The 19569-nt window shown below is 44.8% G+C and overlaps 3 protein-coding genes across 3 annotated transcripts; 1 reads left to right on the forward strand and 2 right to left on the reverse strand.

Annotated features, from left to right (window-relative positions):
- Positions 1 to 278: 278 nt before the first annotated feature.
- On the reverse strand, positions 279 to 4092 carry LOC101766968 (mitogen-activated protein kinase 2). The gene is made up of 6 exons (XM_004972746.3): positions 3632 to 4092; positions 2766 to 2895; positions 2087 to 2224; positions 1579 to 1911; positions 1163 to 1346; positions 279 to 861 (listed from the first exon to the last, which is right to left on the reverse strand). The coding sequence occupies exons 1-6, from the start codon at positions 3844 to 3846 to the stop codon at positions 689 to 691; spliced, it is 1173 nt and encodes a 390-aa protein (XP_004972803.1). The 5' UTR covers positions 3847 to 4092; the 3' UTR covers positions 279 to 688.
- Positions 4093 to 9865: 5773 nt separating this feature from the next.
- LOC101767366 (meiotic recombination protein SPO11-2) lies at positions 9866 to 13149 on the forward strand. Its single transcript, XM_004972747.4, has 11 exons — positions 9866 to 10048; positions 10143 to 10229; positions 10507 to 10636; positions 10729 to 10866; positions 10954 to 11042; positions 11165 to 11293; positions 11371 to 11465; positions 11712 to 11774; positions 11866 to 11942; positions 12023 to 12150; positions 12858 to 13149. The coding sequence occupies exons 1-11, from the start codon at positions 9959 to 9961 to the stop codon at positions 12990 to 12992; spliced, it is 1161 nt and encodes a 386-aa protein (XP_004972804.1). The 5' UTR covers positions 9866 to 9958; the 3' UTR covers positions 12993 to 13149.
- A 67-nt stretch (positions 13150 to 13216) lies between these two features.
- On the reverse strand, positions 13217 to 14967 carry LOC106804379 (G-type lectin S-receptor-like serine/threonine-protein kinase SD2-5). The gene has a single exon (XM_014805347.2). It carries the CDS (start codon positions 14812 to 14814, stop codon positions 13735 to 13737), a length of 1080 nt encoding a protein of 359 aa, XP_014660833.2. The 5' UTR covers positions 14815 to 14967; the 3' UTR covers positions 13217 to 13734.
- Between the last annotated feature and the right edge of the window lie 4602 nt (positions 14968 to 19569).

Here is a 19569-nt window from a genome sequence, read left to right on the forward strand (position 1 = left end):
ATCCTGCCAGGAAAAGAGTTAACATCATATGGACAGCTTTGTTGCCCGCTTGTCTCGTTTATTTCTGATGCAACGATTATCAGTTTTATTTAGGTACTAGAGCTTGATGTGATATCTCCATAGTTGAACAAATGCGTTGCTACTTCTGTGGCCTTGTTGATGCTACCTGGAAGCTTTTGCGTGTAAACTCTTATCATGCTCCTGGTTTGAAGAACATGTTGTATTGGGAATGTTTGTGCAAGAATGGTGTGAGTTTCAGGAACAATGGGAATAGTGCGTACACATTATATCATGCGATTTTATGTTCATCAACATTTTAGAACATAACACGAACTGCTGGAAAGTGACATGAGCTGCTGTCTGTAGAGTGTGTGGTGATTGTAGTACCATAGTCCTGTCCGTGGGCAGTGACAAGCCCCTAGATTTCTTAAAGCATACAAACCAAAGGAGATAGATACAACCTAACAAGATGCAGATAGGCTGCCAGCTTTTGCCACTACAAATTATTGATCAAACTTGTTGTTTCACAAATGTCCAATGTTTTCGACGTCAGGGTGTCATCATCGACAAGCCATGAGATGAGATGATGAGGGGGTGGTCACTTGAAGTTCTTGCTGTTGCCTCATGCCTTCCTCATGCAGTGGATACATATGCAATCCTTGTTTGCTCGTGTTTACATGGGAGCTATTTAGTGGATTGGATCAGGGTTGAACTTGAGAGACTCCTTCCATATGAGCTCCTTGATAGCTTCTTCGGTGAGCGATGGTTGCTCAAAGTCGAAGCTGAAAGGCGCTGGGCAAACGGGTTCATCATTTATCTCATGAAGGGATGCCAGGTACGGGTGGCATAGAGCCTCATCAACTGCAATAGCACAAAGAAAGGAAGCAATGTTAGTATCTTTCAAGAGACTACTGCTTGTTATCTTTTTCATAATGCAATAATGATATCTGCATGAGTGTTTAGTTCTGTCAGATTTTTTAGGGCATTTGGGACTGAAACAAATAAAGCAGTTAAGATGATATTCATACTTTCCTGTCTGGATGATGGTGATTGAGATAGGATTTAGCTAAAATTTGAACTAAACCCTCAAAATCTTCCTCATCCAGATAGGTTTCTGACACATTTTACAATGCAGCAAGTTCATGTAGGGCTGCAAGATTACCAGTAATCCTTTTGCTCGGATCAAACACAAGCATCCTCTCAAGCAAATCCATGGCACCACTAGACATAGTGGGGAACCGCGCACGGAAGTGTTGCTTGGGGTATTGAGGAAGGGACCTCACATATCTGCGGGCGTTATCGCTTCGGAGGAACCCAAGGCTTGTGTCATCAGGTGAGCCTACCAGCTTTTTGATCAAGAATGAACAGAGTTACAAAAATATAATAGAGAACAATTCTGAGACATATTATCATTCAGGTATTATAAGACTCTTTTCATTTTTCATCTACATTGTGCCACTTATACTACACTGAAACTGAAAAATGTAATCTCAGACCCTTAGCAAATTCGCACAGAAGATTGCACAAAAAGGGGGAGAGTGAAAACAAATTCTTTGATTGGTGAAATTGGAACCGTACCTCGGTTATTAGCCTCAGCTGATGAACATAATCTTTTCCAGGAAACAGAGGCTCTCTTGTAACAATCTCGCCAAGGATGCAGCCTACTGACCACATATCAATAGCCTGAGTGTATTCTGAGCAGTTCAGCAGGAGTTCGGGCGCTCTGTACCACCGCGTAACAACATACTCCATCATGAAGTCAGTTTCAGTTGTGGTCCTTGCAAGGCCAAAATCCCCAATTTTCAGATCACATTTGGCATTCAGCAGCAGGTTGCTCGGCCTGAGGTCTCTGTGCAAGACATTCGCCGAGTGGACGTACTTCAATCCTCGAAGCAGCTGATAGACGAAATACTGCAAGAAGGGAAATTAAGAGTCACATTACTAGCTGCAGCCTGGGGCGTGCGAGATACAGTGCGAAAAAAAAACCAGAAAACATAAAACAATTGACAATTGAAATTTGTGGGAACAATAACATGCCACAAGGTGAACTGCATCTCGGATCATTTGTCGAGACAAAACGTTGTACCTGACAATGATCATCAGTTAGTGGCTGGTTTGATCGTAGAAGGTGATGGAGATCAGTGTCCATCAACTCGTAAACGATATAGACATCGTTGAAGTTCTCCCTCCTGGGTGGGCGTATGATGTCCTTCACTGAAATAACCTGCAGAAAAGGGGGTAGATGTTGTTACAAGTCACCAGAAGTACGAGACTACCGAGTCATCATTATATAATATCTAACAATGCATTATATCTCTAACTTAAGATAAACAAGTTTCCATGCCATAATTAGGATTATAATTGCAGAGACCGATGATATGCCAGGTGGCACAACTCCAAGCGAGTGGCATATTGAAAAAACAAGTGAGGAACATTAAACTAAATATCTTTATAAAAAGAAGGGATATCTACAAAGATAATCATTATGGCAAACATTCCAGTGATTTCAACGAATTATTGGCAATTTCTGCCTAGATGAGAGAAATGAATTAATGGTTTCGCTTCGAGAGAGAATCACCAGAAATTTTGGCAGATCTCCTCAGGACGGCTTACCTTTGCAATGAACTACAGGGTTAACCATGGTTAAATACAATGAAAACATAATTGATATGGATCTTGATCCGACAAGAGTGGAGCATCTCAGCCACATAGATTGCCACAACTCACAAGCTAGAACCATAGGAGGAGAAGAGGGGATCACTTACATTTTCATGATTCATGTGCCTCAGCAACTTAATTTCTCGCAAAGTGCGTTTCGCATCGATCTGATTGTCGAACGCGTTACCGATCTTCTTGATGGCGACCTCCTCGCGAGTCTGCGCATTGACAGCAGCACTGTGCAAAGGAAGGCATGCAATGCAAGCGTTAGAAGGTGAACGCATGCTTGAGGATATATATTGTTAGAACCGAGGATGAAGAAACCATCATCCAAACTTATGATTGCAAAATGCATTTCTTGTCTGCACTCTACACACTTGTTACCATTGGATATTAATGTCACAGAAATTAAAAAAGGGTTGATGTTTTCTCATGTCACACTGGATGATATTTTTTTTATCAGTAGCGTCTAAGACAGTGACACCTAAGCCGCCGGCCCTCCTGTGACTCAAACGAGCAGGACCCATGTTTCAATTAGGCCAACTTCATGATAGAGGGAAATTAAATTTGATGTTTAGCATAATATTACTGTAATTGGTAACCCTTAAATTCATATGTAATATGTGTGTGTGTGTGTGTGTTATTTTTAGTTTGATATAGTATCTGAATATCTGATACTATACGTAGGCCACGCAACACCTAGATGCGAAAGTTATTCTTAGTTGGGGATGGTCGGATGGAGATGGAGCCCTTTGCTTCTTGCATAGGGCGATGCACTGCCACGCGGGGCCCAGTGCAAAGCCTTGACCAAGAAGGCAAGAAGGTTTCCATGCAAAGCTTTCTTCGTCGTTCAGAGAGCTAGTTGATGATCAAAATAAAGCTTAAAGACAAGGCAACCCGGCTGTGGATCGATCGGCATGGCCGGAGAGGAAGAGGAGCTAGAGATAGATGGAGATGATGAAGATGAACGCACCAGATGATGCCGATGGCGCCGCGCCCGACGGGCCGGATGGGCGGAACGTACTTGGCGGAGACCTCGAAGAGGTTGCCGTAGACGTTGTACTGCACGTAGCGTCCGCCGTGCGTGTGCGTGCCCTTGATCTGCGCCTCGCCGCCGTGTCCCAGCCCCAGGCACCCTCCCACGCCGCCGGCGCCGCCTCCGCCTCCTCCCGGCCCCTCCATTCGCATCGACCACTGCACGTACCTCTCCGATCTAGGCTCCGATCCGATCGCCGGCCGGCGGCGCTCCTCACCCTCCCTCTCCCTCTCTGAGAGCTAGCTAGAAAGAAACACACACCAAGCTCGATCGAGACGCCGGCCGCGCAGCAGCAAGCGAGGACGGCAGGAAGAGGACGGAAGCTGGAGGGGAGCGGCCGGCGCGTGCGTGGTTGGTTGCGCGGAGGCCAGGGAGGGGGAGGAGATAAGGAGGAGCGTTGGGGAAAGTGGAAAAGGCGGGAGCTTTTCGTCGAGCGGAAATCGAAGTCCCGTGACGCCCAAAGAGGAGTTGGTTCCTGTTGCTGTTGCTGCTGCTGCTCTCGCTCCATCGCTCCCTGCCTGTGGCTGCTGCCTGCGCACGCCACGGATGCAGCCAGGGATCTCCCTCTTCGATCTTCCAGGCCATTCCTCTCTCCTCCACCCATCCCTTTCCTCCTTCTTCGCCCTTTGCTAGCACAGCAGCTAGCTGCCTTTTTATTCACAGCAGTTCGCTGCTGCATGGCCTGAGCTCCATCTATCTGTGGTCTGGTTTCATTTGTGACACTGAGAACATGCAGTCATGCATGATGCATACTGTAGACACTATGCAGGACAGCAGGAGTGAGCTAGCTAGAATGGTTCACATGTGGAGTTCTTCTCTAAAAATGTTCTCTCTTTCAAAGAACAAATATAGTACATATATGTGTTCAAACTGTATACTCAGCTGGAGACCTGAGCAGATTGGAAGAAATGTGACTGCGTGTCTGCACTCATAATAGACTTGTGCACTAATCAAATGACCCATCCATGTCAGACCACGATGGTCAAATCCAAGTTGCATTTGCAGCCTCGGTACGTACGTATAATGCCCCTAATGCATATGGAGGGATATCATGCATAAATTCATTAAGGATGTTGCCACGCGGCGTCTCTCATGTATTAACACGCTGTGGGTGGTTCAAAAATTAGAGATGCCATCTAAGTTCATAAACTTGCAGATTAACCTTAAGCTTATTTTGAAGTGCCATCTAGATCCATCAACTTGCAAAAACATCCATAGAAATCCTTGCAGTGTAAGGTTAGACCTCTTCATCATTTACCACATTAAAAATTAGAAAACTACAATAGTAGTGTCAGAATTGTGGGGGCATATGCCCTCCTTAAATAAAATAAATAACATAGGTAGTGCTTCTTCCTTTTTATCGTGCTAATAGTGAAAAGCTGATCGTGTTAATAATACTATGATGCAGAGGTTTGGAGTCGGGATGATAAAGTAAAGAAATAACTGACCAACTCCTTTCCAAGAATAATTTTAAGAACATAAATGGAAATTTGGAAAGAAAATATTTTGAAATGGTAATGGAAATATAAGATCATATTTCGTGTTGAATTACAGATGTACCATACTTACATGATTTGTTTTCCATTTTTTCACAAAAATTTCGAGTTATCAGGCCCTAGTCACTCAGCTAGTCCAGCTAAGCTATGTCAAATCATATCCTTCTGCGTTTATATAAAAAATAGAATCGTGTTAATTGAATGAATTGGTTTAATACTAAGAACAGATACTTGTGGTACGTAACTAACAACTACGAATGTTCAAACCTATGGAACAAAAACCATGATTCCGTCGTTGTTTATCCCATCACATATATTATTTGGGAATTCTAACCGATTTTTATATTATTTTCTTTACCGACCTTACCGTTTTTTGGGGGAAATATGGTTTAGAAAATGATACTACAAATTTTCGATCATTTCCAACCGTTTTCACCTCTTTTTGGAAATGCGCTTGGGAAATCCAGAGCGTGCATAAGCAGGTGGAACAGCTCGCCACGCCATGTCAGGCTACGTGCCTGCTGGATTTCTCTGAAAGCTTCAGGTATTTTGCCTTTTATTTTAATTTGTTTCCTTTTTCTGAAGAGCTCTGTCACCTCTAGCAAGTAGAGGTGGTACATATTTAAAGAGTGTAATAATTGAAGTAATGATGTCAAATAGTAGTTCCATTTGTGCATATCTCATAAAAATTAGGGCCAACGGTGCAAGTACATAAATGTTTTGAGCACTGACTTAACATCTAGGGCAAAGAAAATGTTCAGTTTGAAAAAACTAATGGCAATTTGCAAAATAAAAAGGGCCAAACCAGTGATTAGAGCGCAAGTTTGGCGCAATAACATGATCGCCCAATTAAACAAACATAAACAAAAAGATGGAACACTTTAGTTACTGAGAAAATAAGGAGAATAAATATACAACCGAAACTAAAGAGGAAGTCCGTCGCGGCCCATCGCCGCGTGTAGAAAAGGAAGCATTCCTCAGACACATGTGCAGCCTCAAACCATCAGACAACACAAAATGGATCATTTTAGGGGACTTCAACGGTTCAACCTCATTTACCGAGAAAGAGACAAAAGCAACCGGAACCTAAACCTTAGATTGAGGAGAAGGTTCAGGACGCAATAAACTTCTACGGTCTCAAAGAAATAAATCTGCAGAACAGAAAAGTCACATGGAGCAACGAAAGGCGTAGACCGACACTCGTCCAGCTTGACAGAGTCTTTTGCAACCAAACTTGGGATCTTGAATTTGAAAACTGTCTCCTTCACACGCTATCGTCTTCACACTCAGACTAGTGTCCCCTTCTGCTAACAAACCAAGCAGGCTCGAGACACCCGATGCCTTTCAAGTTCGAAAATTTATGGGTACGACTGCCTCACTTCTAGGAGGTCGTCAGCAGAGCTTGGAATGCTCCTACTCAACACACTGAACCATTCCACAGGATGGGTCACAAACTCCATACAACATCCCGGGCCCTAAAGCAATGGAGCACGTCCATGCTCTCTGAGGTCAAGATGAAGATGCTTATGGCTCAGGCAGTCATTCTTCGCCAGGATGAGGCACAGGATGTCAGGCCCCTCTCATCGGCGGATTCATGGTTGCGCGGAAAACTAAAGCAACGAGTCATGGGGTGGGCAGTTATTGAAAAGGCCAGGAAAAAACAATGCTCTAGAGTAATGTACCTGAGGGAGGGGGACGCTAACACGAGGTTCTTCCACTTAAAGGCAAATGGAAAATGCAGGAAGAATTTCATTCAGCGGCTGCGCAAAGACAGTGGATGGCTTGTTTCACACAACGATAAACATCAAGTCATACAGGAACATTTTTGAGAGCATCATGAAGGAACCACCACCTCATTCGAAAGATTTCAATTGGTCATCGCTGAGTTTGCCAGCGGTGGATTTGTCCTCCTTGGACAGCCGTTTCACAGAGGATGAAGTTTTGCGAGCAATCACTCACACACCAAAAAATAAGGCACCAGGGCCGGACAGCTACACCAGGTTGTTCTTCAAGCACTATTGGGAAATAATCAAACATGACCTAATCGCGGCCATCAACTCTCTACATGCCTCCCACTGCGCGGACCTAAACTTACTCAACAAGGCCAACATCATCCTTATCCCGAAAAAAGAAGGAGCGGAGGACATTTGGGATGTTAGACCAATTAGTCTGATCCACGCCATAGCAAAGATTATAACAAAAATTCTAGCCCCGTGCCTAGCTCCGTTCATGAACAAGCTCATCTCGCCCTGCCAAAGCGCCTTCATTAGGGGTCGAAGCATACACGAAAACTTCCTATACGTGCGTAACCTTGCGTGTCATTTCCACAGGAACAAGACACTAGCCCTGCTCATGAAACTCGACATATCGAAGGCCTTCGACTCCGTGCGATGGGACTAGTAGACCCTGCTACAAGAGAGAGGATTCCCAACAAGATGGAGGGACTGGATTGCGGCCCTTCTCACCACATTGACATCGCGTGTCCTGCTTAATGGGATCCCCTTGGACCCGATACAGCACGACAGAGGACTGCGCCAAGGCAACCCGCTCTCACCACTACTCTTTATCCTAGCAATAGATCCTCTACACCGTCTACTCTCCGTAGCAACCAAAAGAGGGGTTCTTAGCAAACTAAACGACCGAGCAGCAAGACTGAGAGTACCATGTATGCGGACGACACGGTAATCTTTGTCAAGTCAACGATGCATGATGTAACCAACCTAAAAGACCTGCCACTCAAATTCAGGGAAGTAACTGGTCTAAGCACCAATATACAGAAAACAAGCATCACACCCATCAGTTGCACAAACATTGACCTCGAGGCCATACTAGTCAACCTTCCAGTCGCACGGAAAAACTTCCCTCTCAAATATCTCGGGTTACCGCTAACGGTCAGACGACTGAGGAAGTTGGATTTCCAGCCGCTAATCGACAGAGCAGCCAATAAGCTTTCAATTTGGAATGGCAAGAACTTGACCCAAGCGGGACGTGTTAGCCTTACCAAATCGGTGTTGTCTTCACAACTGGTGTACCTATTGATGGTACTCAAAACGCCAAATGAGGTTTTGGAAGAGATAGACAAAATTCGCAAATGCTTCTTGTGGGCTAGTGACAAGGAGCTCTCAGCGGGAGGGGGGGGGGATGCAAGGTTAACTAGACAAGGACCAGTCTACCAAAGGAGCACGACGGATTTCGAGAAATTTGCAAGGGCGCTGCGTATAAGATGGTTGTGGCATGAATGGGTATCCCCGGATAAGGCGTGGATTGGAGCTGAAACACCGTGTGATGACAAGGACCGGCTGCTCTTCGCCGCATGTATGACAATCGAGCTTGGAAATGGAGAAAGGACTCGGTTCTGGTCCGATGCATGGATACAAAGATCGAAAGACATTGCACCCGACCTCTACACCCGATCGCAAAGAAAAACGAGGACAATGGCTGACGCGCTGCGAAACAGCAACCGGATAAGAGACATAAACTACCGCTCAGGCTTCACAACCGCACACCTACACGAATTTTTCACGTTATGGAATCTAACATGAGCATGTGTACTACAGCCTCTACAGGAAGACCGCATCACATGGAAACTCACTCAGAGTGGGCAATACACAGCGGCTTCAGCCTACAAAGCATAGTTCATCGGGTGCACCAAAGCATCCCAGATAGCCGACATCTGGTAGTCGTGCCCCCCGCCCCAATGTAAATTCTTTGTATGGCTAATTTTGTAGAATAGGGTGTGGTTGTCAGACAGGCTAGCAAGATGAGGATGGGACGACAGCCTAACTTGTCCACTTTTCAGATGCACGATGGAGACAGCACACCACCTCCTGGTGGAATGCCGATTCGCCAAACGTATTTGGACATTGGTGGCATCCTGGACCTCACAGGTGAAACTTGCACCGGATGAATGGCCTCAAAGCATGACATGCCTGGAATGGTGGTGCAACATTACAACAACACTAGGAATCTCACGGAATGCGACACGAAGCATATCACTTCTGATCATATGGGAGATTTGGAAGGAAAGAATGCAAGAATCTTCTGGCACCAAAGAATCTTCTGGCACCAGGAATCGTCTGGCCTATCGGTTTTGGCAAAAATCAAGAGCGAGGCGAATTTGTGGACTGTAGCAGGGGCAAAAAACCTTGCGAGTCTCCTAGCGCGAGAATAAGCCCGGTTGTCTTTTTTTCTTCTTTCCCTGTTTACCGGTTCGCCGGTCGTAACTATCCCTCTCTATCAATGAATTAGGCACAATCTCGTGCCCGTTCGTTAAAAAAACTAAAGAGGAAATAAGGACACTGAATAGATGCTTTAAGATAAAGACGATATGTAGAAAGATTAACAGACAACTCTTTTTTTCTAAAGGAGATAACAAAATTAGAGGGCACACATACACAAACCATGTTTCTTTTCTTTTTGGCGAGGAAGTCCCTGGTTTGTTTCTTTTTTTTTTCGAGAGGGCCTGGTTTATTTCTTCTAATTGGGCAAATCACATGGGCTTGTTCTTTTGATGGGCTAGAAAATAATAATGCGGGGCTTTCGTCGTCGGGCCGTGTGCAACGTATTTTTTCCTTTCTGTCATGTGGCCCGACGACGACGGCGGACGGGCAGGTATAGAAGTCCAAGCTACTTCCGATCAGACAGACCAGAAGAAGAGAGAGACCCAAGCTACTCCAAGCGGAGCCAGAGCCCAACCCAGCCCAGCCCATTTACCACTTCCCGCACCAGTGGCGGCTCGCCTCCGCCGCGAACCGCAGCGCCTTCATCGATGGCGGAGGCGGCGGCGGACGTGGCGGCGGCGTCGCTGTTCGGTGCCGACCGCCGCCTCTGCTCCGCTGACATCCTCGCGCCGGCTGAGGTCAACGCTTTCTCCTCCTCGCTCGTTTCTTCGGCCGCCCTCGATCGAGTCGAAAATTTTGTGGTCACTGACCTGTCCTCTTTGTCGTCGGTAGGTCCGGGCAAGGATCGAGGTGGCGGTGCTTAACTTCCTGGCCGCACTCGCTTCGCCCACCTCGCCGGCCATCTCCGTCCTCCCCCTGGTACGCTAGGTTCCAAAACGAAACCCCCATTCCTTTCTTGCTGCAGTAATTGGTTCTGCGTGCTTCATCCATGGGAATAAGCACAGGGTTTCGATTCCCTGTCAATTATTGCAATTCGTAATCAATTACTGCGAGTTGTAGCATTCCGTTTCATAATTTCAGATGACCATGGCAAAATGTGCTGGGAATAGTATGTTTACCACTGATCAGTGATCAATTCAGTGTGCAACACTGCAACTGCAAACCATTCTGAAGGAATTGCTTTTTTGCACGGCAGATTAGCCGGAGCTCTGCCAACTGCAGCCTGCGCAGCGGGTTGCTGAGTGATGTTTCGTCGATTTACCTCTCATACGCCTTCTGCAAGAGGTCCCTGATGAGAGAAAGCAATGGAAAGGCGTTCGTAAGAGGTGGTCGAGTACTCCTTCAGTGTCTTGGGATACATTTATCTGCTTTGCCATGCCCATTTGTTCCGCTGAAATGCTTGTATATTTTTCAATAGTATGGAAGGTCATGGAGATGTGCTACAAGATCTTGGGGGAGGGGAAGCTGGTCCACCAACGGGAGTTGTTCTACAAGCTCCTCTCGGACTCGCCCAAGTACTTCAGTTGTCAGCGTCATGTCAACAGAGCCATTCAAGGTCAACATTTTGCCCCACCAATTTGGTTCTTGCTTGATCGACGCATACCATGATCCTAATCAGATTCCGTACCTTCTTCTTATGCAGATGTAGTTTCCTTGCTCCGGTGTACAAGGCAGAGCCTAGGAGTCATGGCATCAAGCAGAGGGGCCCTGATTGGGCGCCTTGTGTTGCATGTGTGCTCCATGATATATTTAAATATGTCCTAATTATTGGAATTATCTGCCGAGGGAATACATGATAAACTCTTGTTTATCTTTTCACAAAGCACCTAAACTGCATGTTTAAACTACCTTAGGAACCAGGTGAAGAACAAATTGACTGTTCTATTCTTGGAGCTTCAGGACATGCAATTACTGGAGACCTGAATGTATTGAGCAAATTAAATTTGTCTTCAGATGCCCGGTATATCATTGTAGTGGAGAAGGTACCAATATTGCTTTTGCAGTCTAATAATGATTTGTCTCTATCTACTACCTGCTGATATGTCACTTGTTTGAATAGGATGCCATATTCCAGAGGCTAGCTGAAGACCGCTTGTATAATCAGCTTCCTTGTATCCTGATCACTGCTAAGGGATATCCTGATATCGCCACTAGGTTCTTTTTTTTACCTCGAATGTGCATGAGAGTTGCATGTCATTGAATTAGAGACAGCATAAGAAATGCCACTTTGTTTACAAAGACCCTAGAGGCAAAGAAAACTGGAAGAACAAAGAAAAAAAGAAGAAGAAAAACAGCTTATCTAGTAGAGCACATTTTCTTCGATATAAGCTCCATCTTTTTGTTGATAATATTTGGTTATTTGGTATACTTATTCCATTTATCTTTGCTGTTATGATACAGGTTTATCTTGCATCGATTGAGCCAGACTTTTCCAAATATGCTGATTTTCGCATTAGTGGATTGGTTAAGCCATTTCCTGTGCTGATCACTATATAGTAGAGATGACAGATATTCCTTTAACCATTTCAGATAACATTTATTTTCCAATTTTCAGGAACCCAGCAGGGCTTGCTATTCTGTGCACTTACAAATATGGAAGCATATCAATGGGTTTGGAGTCATACAGATATGGTATGGTACTTTCTCTGAGTTATCAGACCCTTATGATGCTTATACCACTGAACAATATGAATCTTGTTCTCCATTTCCAGCTTGCAATGTGAAATGGCTTGGGCTAAGAGGGGATGATCTGCAGCTTATCCCTGATCGTGCATTTCAAGAGCTGAAGCCACGTGATTTGCAGATTGCCAAAAGCTTGCTGTCATCAAAGTTCCTACAGGTGCGTATTTGGCTCCTCAGACTTCAAGTAGTGTAGTGGTGCTGGAAGCTGCGTTTTTTTTTTTTTTTTTTTTTTTGGAAACAAACCGGCAGTAGTGTAGTGGTGCTGGAAGCTGCGAAATTTAAAATTAGGTACAATTGGTGACACTGAAGTAACACGTACAAAGGAGACATTTTAGCATCAATTGGTGCCATATAGCTGCATTATGACTTTATTAGAATTACAACTTCTTGGTTTGGCCAAAAGGTGGCAACATAATTTCTGTATAAGTGGCCAATGAGTGTGGCTAGTGCAAATTTTGTGTCAAACTATGGCATAATCTTGTTAATGTTGGCAATGCATCCATTACCAGTTACCTGAAAGTTAATCAGCTATGGGAAAGAATAAATTCCCAGTTTTCAAAAAAAAAAAGAAATAAATTCCCTGGAATGTTCTGTTTGTAGCTGACCATTCTAAATATGAAACTAATATGCTCATGTGGAACAACGCGACATGTTTTTGCATTAAGGATTACCTGAGATTGTTTAAAGATCTTCTGATCTTCATAGTACAGCTGCTAATCCCTGATGCTTGATCATTTAAGTTGATCTTGTGACTTGAGGCCATAAACTCTTTCTTTTGGTGGGAAAGTTTTTTAGGGGAAATGTCGTATGCTTATAGCTTAAGGGGCTATGTGACATCTAATTTATGCTGGTTTTTGGCTGCAGGAGTCTCACAGAGCTGAGCTGATGCTGATGGTGGAGACGGGCAAGCGTGCGGAGATTGAGGCCCTCTACTCACACGGGTTCGATTTCTTGGGGAAGTACATTGCGAGAAAGATTGTACAGGGCGATTACATCTGACACTACCGTGTGCCATGTTGTTTGTTTCTCTTTTTGTACTGAGCGCTGAAATGTTAGCATGGTTGCATGGTCTGCATTAACTAACGTCCAATGCCTGTAGATTGATACAATGATGATATTGAACTATACATAAATAGAAAAGATTTTTGCTGCTTCTTGTTACTCCTAGTCCAATATATACTTGCATCTCCAAACAAGCCAGCTTGTTGTTGGAGGCTTAATAAGCTTGCGAACTCCAGACGCTGTTTTCTGCAGACTCGTATGAAAGCTGCTAGTCTGTAAATCAAGCTCATCTGGTGAAACGGTGAAATCTGAATGAATTTGAAGAGGCTGGTGACATGCATTCATAGGCGGATTACGTGCTGGTCGGTTATGAACTGGAACTCTGGCTCGGCTGTTGCGGCCCCTCTCCTGAGTTTGCGAGTATAATGATTGCTTTAGATTGGACCAGTTCCATGGTCCATGGCTGTATTTACAGGCGCTTTCGTTATGGGTATTGACATAAATTACATAACATAAAATAATTGTACTTACATAATACATGAACTACATGTCGATGGCATTTTGCAACTTCTTGTAATATATCCCACCACAATCCTGACGATCAACGACTTACAAACCAACAAGGTACAGAAGTAGCACCCTTTTATATTTTTTCACCGCCAACCCCAAACAGAGGCTGCATTTTAAGATAACAGAAATGGAAACTAGTTTGTGCATGCAGAATTTTCTTTGCAAAATTTCACCGAGGAGCATATAGGACTGATACCACAGGTGGATCTGAAAACTTGGACTCACCAACTTGTACAGTGACTGCAGGACTTAGATCGAAGAAGTTGTAATCCAAGTTCGATTCCACACTCCTTTCTCCTTCCATATCCTTCACAACCATTGACATTGCAGGCCTTCTATTTTTATCACTCTGCAAACACCACCTTGCAAGCTTTATGGTCTCAATCACGTCTTCCTTGTGTAAACTCATGTCATCACTGCTCCTGTCAATCATATCTTCCAGGAGATCATTCTTTGCCTTATCTTGTAGCACTATGATGAGTTGGACACTACTTTCGTGCTGGGAGTAGTCAAGGTTCTTCCTTCCACTGATGATTTCCATTACCACAATGCCGAAGCTGTAAACATCAACCTTCTCGGTGATTTGTGATGTCAGCCATTCAGGTGCCATGTACCCCGGTGTTCCTCTCATTCGAGTCATCACATGACTTTCACCCCTATCAATCAGTTTAGACAGTTCAAAATCCGAAATTTTGGCATTGAAATTTTCATCTAGAAGGATGTTCTGCGGCTTGATATCTAGATGAGCAATCCTGTTTCTACACTCCTCGTGAAGATAAGATAAGCCCCTGGCAATGTCGGTGATGATCTTGCGTCTTGTGTGCCACTCAAGAGGAACAAACTTATCTCTCTGATAGATCCACTTGTCCAGTGATCCCCTGGGCATGTATTCAAATACCAACAACCTATATGATTTCTCTGAGCAAAAGCCAATCAACCTCACCAGATTGATGTGATGAAGGCTACCAATTGTTTGGACTTCAGCCAAGAAATCTTTCTTTCCTTGACCAGCTCGATCCAAGCATTTAACTGCAACTCTTTCATTGTCTAACTGTCCCTCATAAACTGAGCCAAATCCTCCTTGCCCGAGCTTGTTGCTGAAGTCCTGGGTTGCCACTTTCAATAATTTGAAAGTGAGCCTCGTAGGCATTCCGGCTAGATCACTAAAATCATTATCGTCATCATTTTTGTGGTGTCTCCTTTTATCTGATACTATTGTAGTAAAGGTAATCATAACGAGAGAAAACATTACCCCTGCAATTATAGAACCCAAAAGCACCTTGTGCTTTCCTGAGGGTGGTGTGTCAGCTGCACCTTCAGGTACGCACAAGATTTAAATCCTGCGTTTGCCTGTAGTGAAAAGACACGTGTGAGCAAGAAGCACCTATTAAAATTACCAACAAACAGAGCAGCTTTGCAAGAGCAGTTTCTCAAGCAGGCTAGCTTGCAACTCTCTTCATCGACCTGTATTAGCTCTCCTGCGTACTCTCGTAGGAAAAAATCGGCATCTATTAATGATACACCTGGATTATCATAGCAATTCCTATGAGTTGATGGTGATGTAAAGACTGGCAAGAAATTGGGTTCAGCAGTGTGCATCCAAGATCTGGTCTCTGACTGACAGTCTGGTTGAAGTATGTTGCACCTGTATCGCTTGCAACCGGGCAGGAACACTGGCCATTTGAACAGACACCATGGTCCCCGCAGACATTCGGGTAATCACAAGCATCCAATGTGAAGGCGTCCTCTTTCAGTGACCAGTACTGCTGGTCATCCTTCCACTCATACAACCTGAGATGCCCATCAGACTCCAACCTCAAAAACTGAAAGGACACAGCCGGTGTCAAGGTGATCATATTTCTCGGTTCTGTAAGAGGGGAAACAAACCAAGTTAGACTCCCATTTATAAGAGATACATATGTCTGTCCTTTCTGTGTAGTGTTTTCAACATCAATGTAGTAAAAATAGTATGGTTGAGGTGGGTTAGATCCAGCAAACGCGTACAAACCATCAGAAAGAACAGTGAGATAAAACAGATTGCTGGCAGTCCATTCAGTGGCAGATGTGTTGGGTGTTAACCTCATACCTTTCTCTAGCCGCTGCTTAGGAAGAAGGAAATCCGTTGGATGATCAAATGACTGCCAGACTGAGGTGTTACGGTGGTCGAAGAGCACTAGATACCCGGAGTTAGTGAGCTTAATTCCAGCAACAGATTGACCCGACGTATTAGTGGACCACACGAGGTTCCCATCAATGTCCTGCAACACAAGATCGCCGTCGGTAGTAAAGTTGAGGGTGGCATTATTGTGGAGGAGGTGGTCACGGTTTGCAGACCAGAAAACTGTGGTATAATCCACATACTCTAGGTCACTGGAGTAGATATTAACACTTTTTTTTAAAAGACTGCTATATTAATAAAGGGGAAAGCTCGGGTAAAATAAAATGAAGTTAGTACACTCACATCCCCAGTTAGGACCCATGGGGAAGGGAATGGGGTGACACAATGGACAATTAAGCACGCCTCACGACCTCTATTAACCGCCCTAGGTGTTTAGCCCCTGCCGCGACCCATGTATTTGCCTCCTCTTTTATCTTATCCACTAATTGGTTAAGTGATTGTTCCTGACGTTGGAAAATTCATGCATTGCGCTCCTTCCATATCTCCCACAACACGAGGATGATTTGTGTTCTCAAGCCTTTTGTATCGACGACTTGCCCGCCCGCTAAAGTTGACCACCAGTCGTGGAGCGTGCCGTGCGAAATCCAACAGTTTGGGTCCAAGGCGTCGCACCTTGTCCATGCACTCACCCGTGACCAAATAGTCCTCGTGAAACTACATTCTGTTCCAAATAGTCCTCGCGAAACTACATTAAGTGAACATGTGAATTCCAGTCTCCTGAGCCGCGTCGCAGAGAATGCAACGTGGACTACTCGGCCATCCCGGCGCAAGTAGATATTAACACTGAACACTCCAAAGAGAATGCGGTCGTCTGGGTAGTTACCGGTACGGTAGAATCCTGCAGCGAAGGCTAGACTGGAATTGCCTGGGAACATGTGGAGGAGCGCAACACTCGAAGGATAATTCCAGACTGTGGACAAGTTTGCAGTGTGGTCAGGCAAGCTGATGGAGCCGGTTTCGATAGCTAGCTTGGCTATGGTGAGTATCAGTAGAAAGCTTGCCACTTCCATGCATTAGGATTCAGGATCGGAGGGTAGGCAGGGAGAGCACTTGGAGAGAGTCTGTGTAATTGTATAACCTGTTGGTTCATTCATTTGCCACTTGTAGCAGCACTTATAATTCTTTGATCCACAGGATTCCCTCACCATCATGGCAGACTTGTAGGCGCTTAGGTGAAATGCGTGCTGGATTTTGCCGTCAAAAGGGACACAGCATCTCCTCTTGATAGGATGATAACTGTGCCTTGTGGGATACGGCGAGGACCAACATATGGTTCTTAAAACACAGCCACACGGTATACCTATCAAGAAGTGATAGACGCGGAAAACTATTGACAAGGTGGCTCAGCTAGCCAGATTCGTTTGTCCAGAGTCCAGACTGGAGGATAGTGGAAGTGGAACTGGTCAACTCAATTCTGCTTTGTTTTTGGCTGCAGGAGAGTCACAAAGCTGAGCTGACGCTGATGGTGCAGGCGGGCAAGCGTGCGGAGATCGAAGCCCTCTACTCCTACGGGTTCGATTCCTCGGGGAAGTACATCACGAGAAGGATTGTACAGGGCGATTACATCTGACATTGCTGTGCAGTTTGCATCTCTGCTTGTATTGAACGCTGAAATGCTAGAATGGTTGCACGGGACAAATAGCTGCATGAATTATGTCCAATGCCTGCAGATCGATACAATGATGATATCTAATTATGCATAACTAGAAAAGATGTGCTTCTTCTTATTACTCCTAGTCAAATACTGATATAGATGACTGAAGGGAAATGAGGTTGGTTAGCTGCTATCATCACCACAAAATGAATAAATAGAATCGCTTGAACAGCAATAGATTGTACCTTCGCTCCTGCGTGGTGCAACGGAGGATTTGTCAAAGCCGAGTGGTCGATGTAGCCAATATCAGAAGAGTAGTCATAGGGCTTGACGAAGTGTGCAAATAAGCAGCACGTCTATATAGAAGTCCATACGTTCGGGACGAGTAACCGGTAACGGTGTGACGCTAGCACTCGACGTCAACCTCGGCACAGCAAAAGCGCCTACAATTCCCTCATGCAGAGCTTGGCCAGCCGCGCACAGGCACAGCAGCCGGCGGCCAGCACGTATCAATGGCGGCGGCCAGCTGGCCAGGAGGTTCAGGGTGGCTTTGCTAGGGTTAATCAGGTGATTGGCGCCTGACGGGGGATTTTTTTTAATTTTAAACCTTTTTTAAAGATATTTTTTTAAAAAAACTCCTCTCCAACTTTATTTGCGCGGTGTGATCCTTTTGGTCGCGCCGGGGCCGTGGTGCGGTTGGTAGCCTCTGCCGCGCCACATGCAATGGCGCGGCAGAGCTGCCACGCTGGCGCGGCGCCCCGCGCCGCGCGGCGCTGACATGGCGGCGCGCTTAACGCGCCAGGCCGCCTGACGCGGCAGCGCCTGACTTCCAGACGCGTGCCGACCTTCCTCCTCTAGCCCAACCCGACGCCCCTCCGTTCCTCGCCGCCGGCCGCCCCACGCCCCAAATCCTCCTAAATCCGGCGATTTGTGGTGGGAAAAGTTCGTGGAATTGATCCCCGTGTCGTTGGAAAGGTATTCCCCCACTTTTTTTCCTTGTTATACCGTTCCATTTGATAGATCGGTGGATGTTTAGTTGACCTAGGTTTAGGTTGTTGTTTTGAATTTTTGATGAAATGCAATGTTGTTATGTAGTAGTGGATGCTTAGTTGATACGCACTAGACTCTCTGCCCGTGATATTGACGTGTAGAACTTGTTGTATGCTTCGATTTATGTAGTTATTGTTGCATTTGTGTAGTGTATATGGCATTGGTAGGTTTATTTGTGTAATATGTCGAATTGATGTCCAATTAATATGTCCAATATGTTTATTTCGTAATATACTTGTTGGTATGGTAAAGTATTTGTATTTTGTAGATAGATCGTTTAGTTCATATGTTTGATGATGGGATTGTGAAAGAGAATGGGGAATTTGAGAATATGAATGAGGTAGTGGAATTGTTCGATGCTCCTCCAACTTTTAAAAATTTAGTGGACCGTGCAATAAGAAAGTATGGATGTGGAGTGGATGAGATGACATTTAGAGGACGTTTTGATCATGGGAAAGCTAGACCTCATTATGTTCTTATGAACTTGGCATCCGAGTTTAATTGGAAGCAATATAAGGAGGTAGTTGAGCATGCAAATATTGTATGTTTGGAGGTGGTGCCTGGCGCAAATATTTCCTTGAGAGATGAAGTCCAGTTAGTGAATCGGAATGGTACCCAAGAGTCAAAAATTTCACAGCACGGTTTAGGTGAAAGACAATTTGATTTTAGCTTGGCCATTACGAATGATGATTTTCCCAATTATATTTTTGAGCGGGAAGAAGCAAATATAAATGATGATGATATATCTCTGGGTTCCGAAGATGGTGACTTTGAGGAGGATGGGGTAGAAGATGTTGAGGAGGAGGAGTCACAATCTGAGAGTGATGGGCCTGAATATGAGGATGAGGAGTCACAATCTAGAAGGATGGACTGCAGGTCAACACTACAACTGTGCATGATATAGAAGATATTGGTCGTATGGATGAATGATTTTCTTACCCCCATAACGAGTTGCGATTGTTGAAAGAATTTGATGTCGAACTCCCATCTGTTCCCAATGCTAAGGATATAAGCATGGTCCACAAAGCCATATGTGAATCTACTATGGTGAATTCAGAAGAGATACCCTATAGTGAGAATCCAGTGATTAGAAGGGAATGAAGTTCAACAGTCTTGAGGAGCTCAAGTTTTTCTTGGCTGACTATGCAGTGAGGTTACATAGGCTTTTCAGTGTAGTTCAC

Source organism: Setaria italica, chromosome VI (assembly GCF_000263155.2).
Source record: "Setaria italica strain Yugu1 chromosome VI, Setaria_italica_v2.0, whole genome shotgun sequence".
Taxonomy (NCBI): domain Eukaryota; kingdom Viridiplantae; phylum Streptophyta; class Magnoliopsida; order Poales; family Poaceae; genus Setaria; species Setaria italica.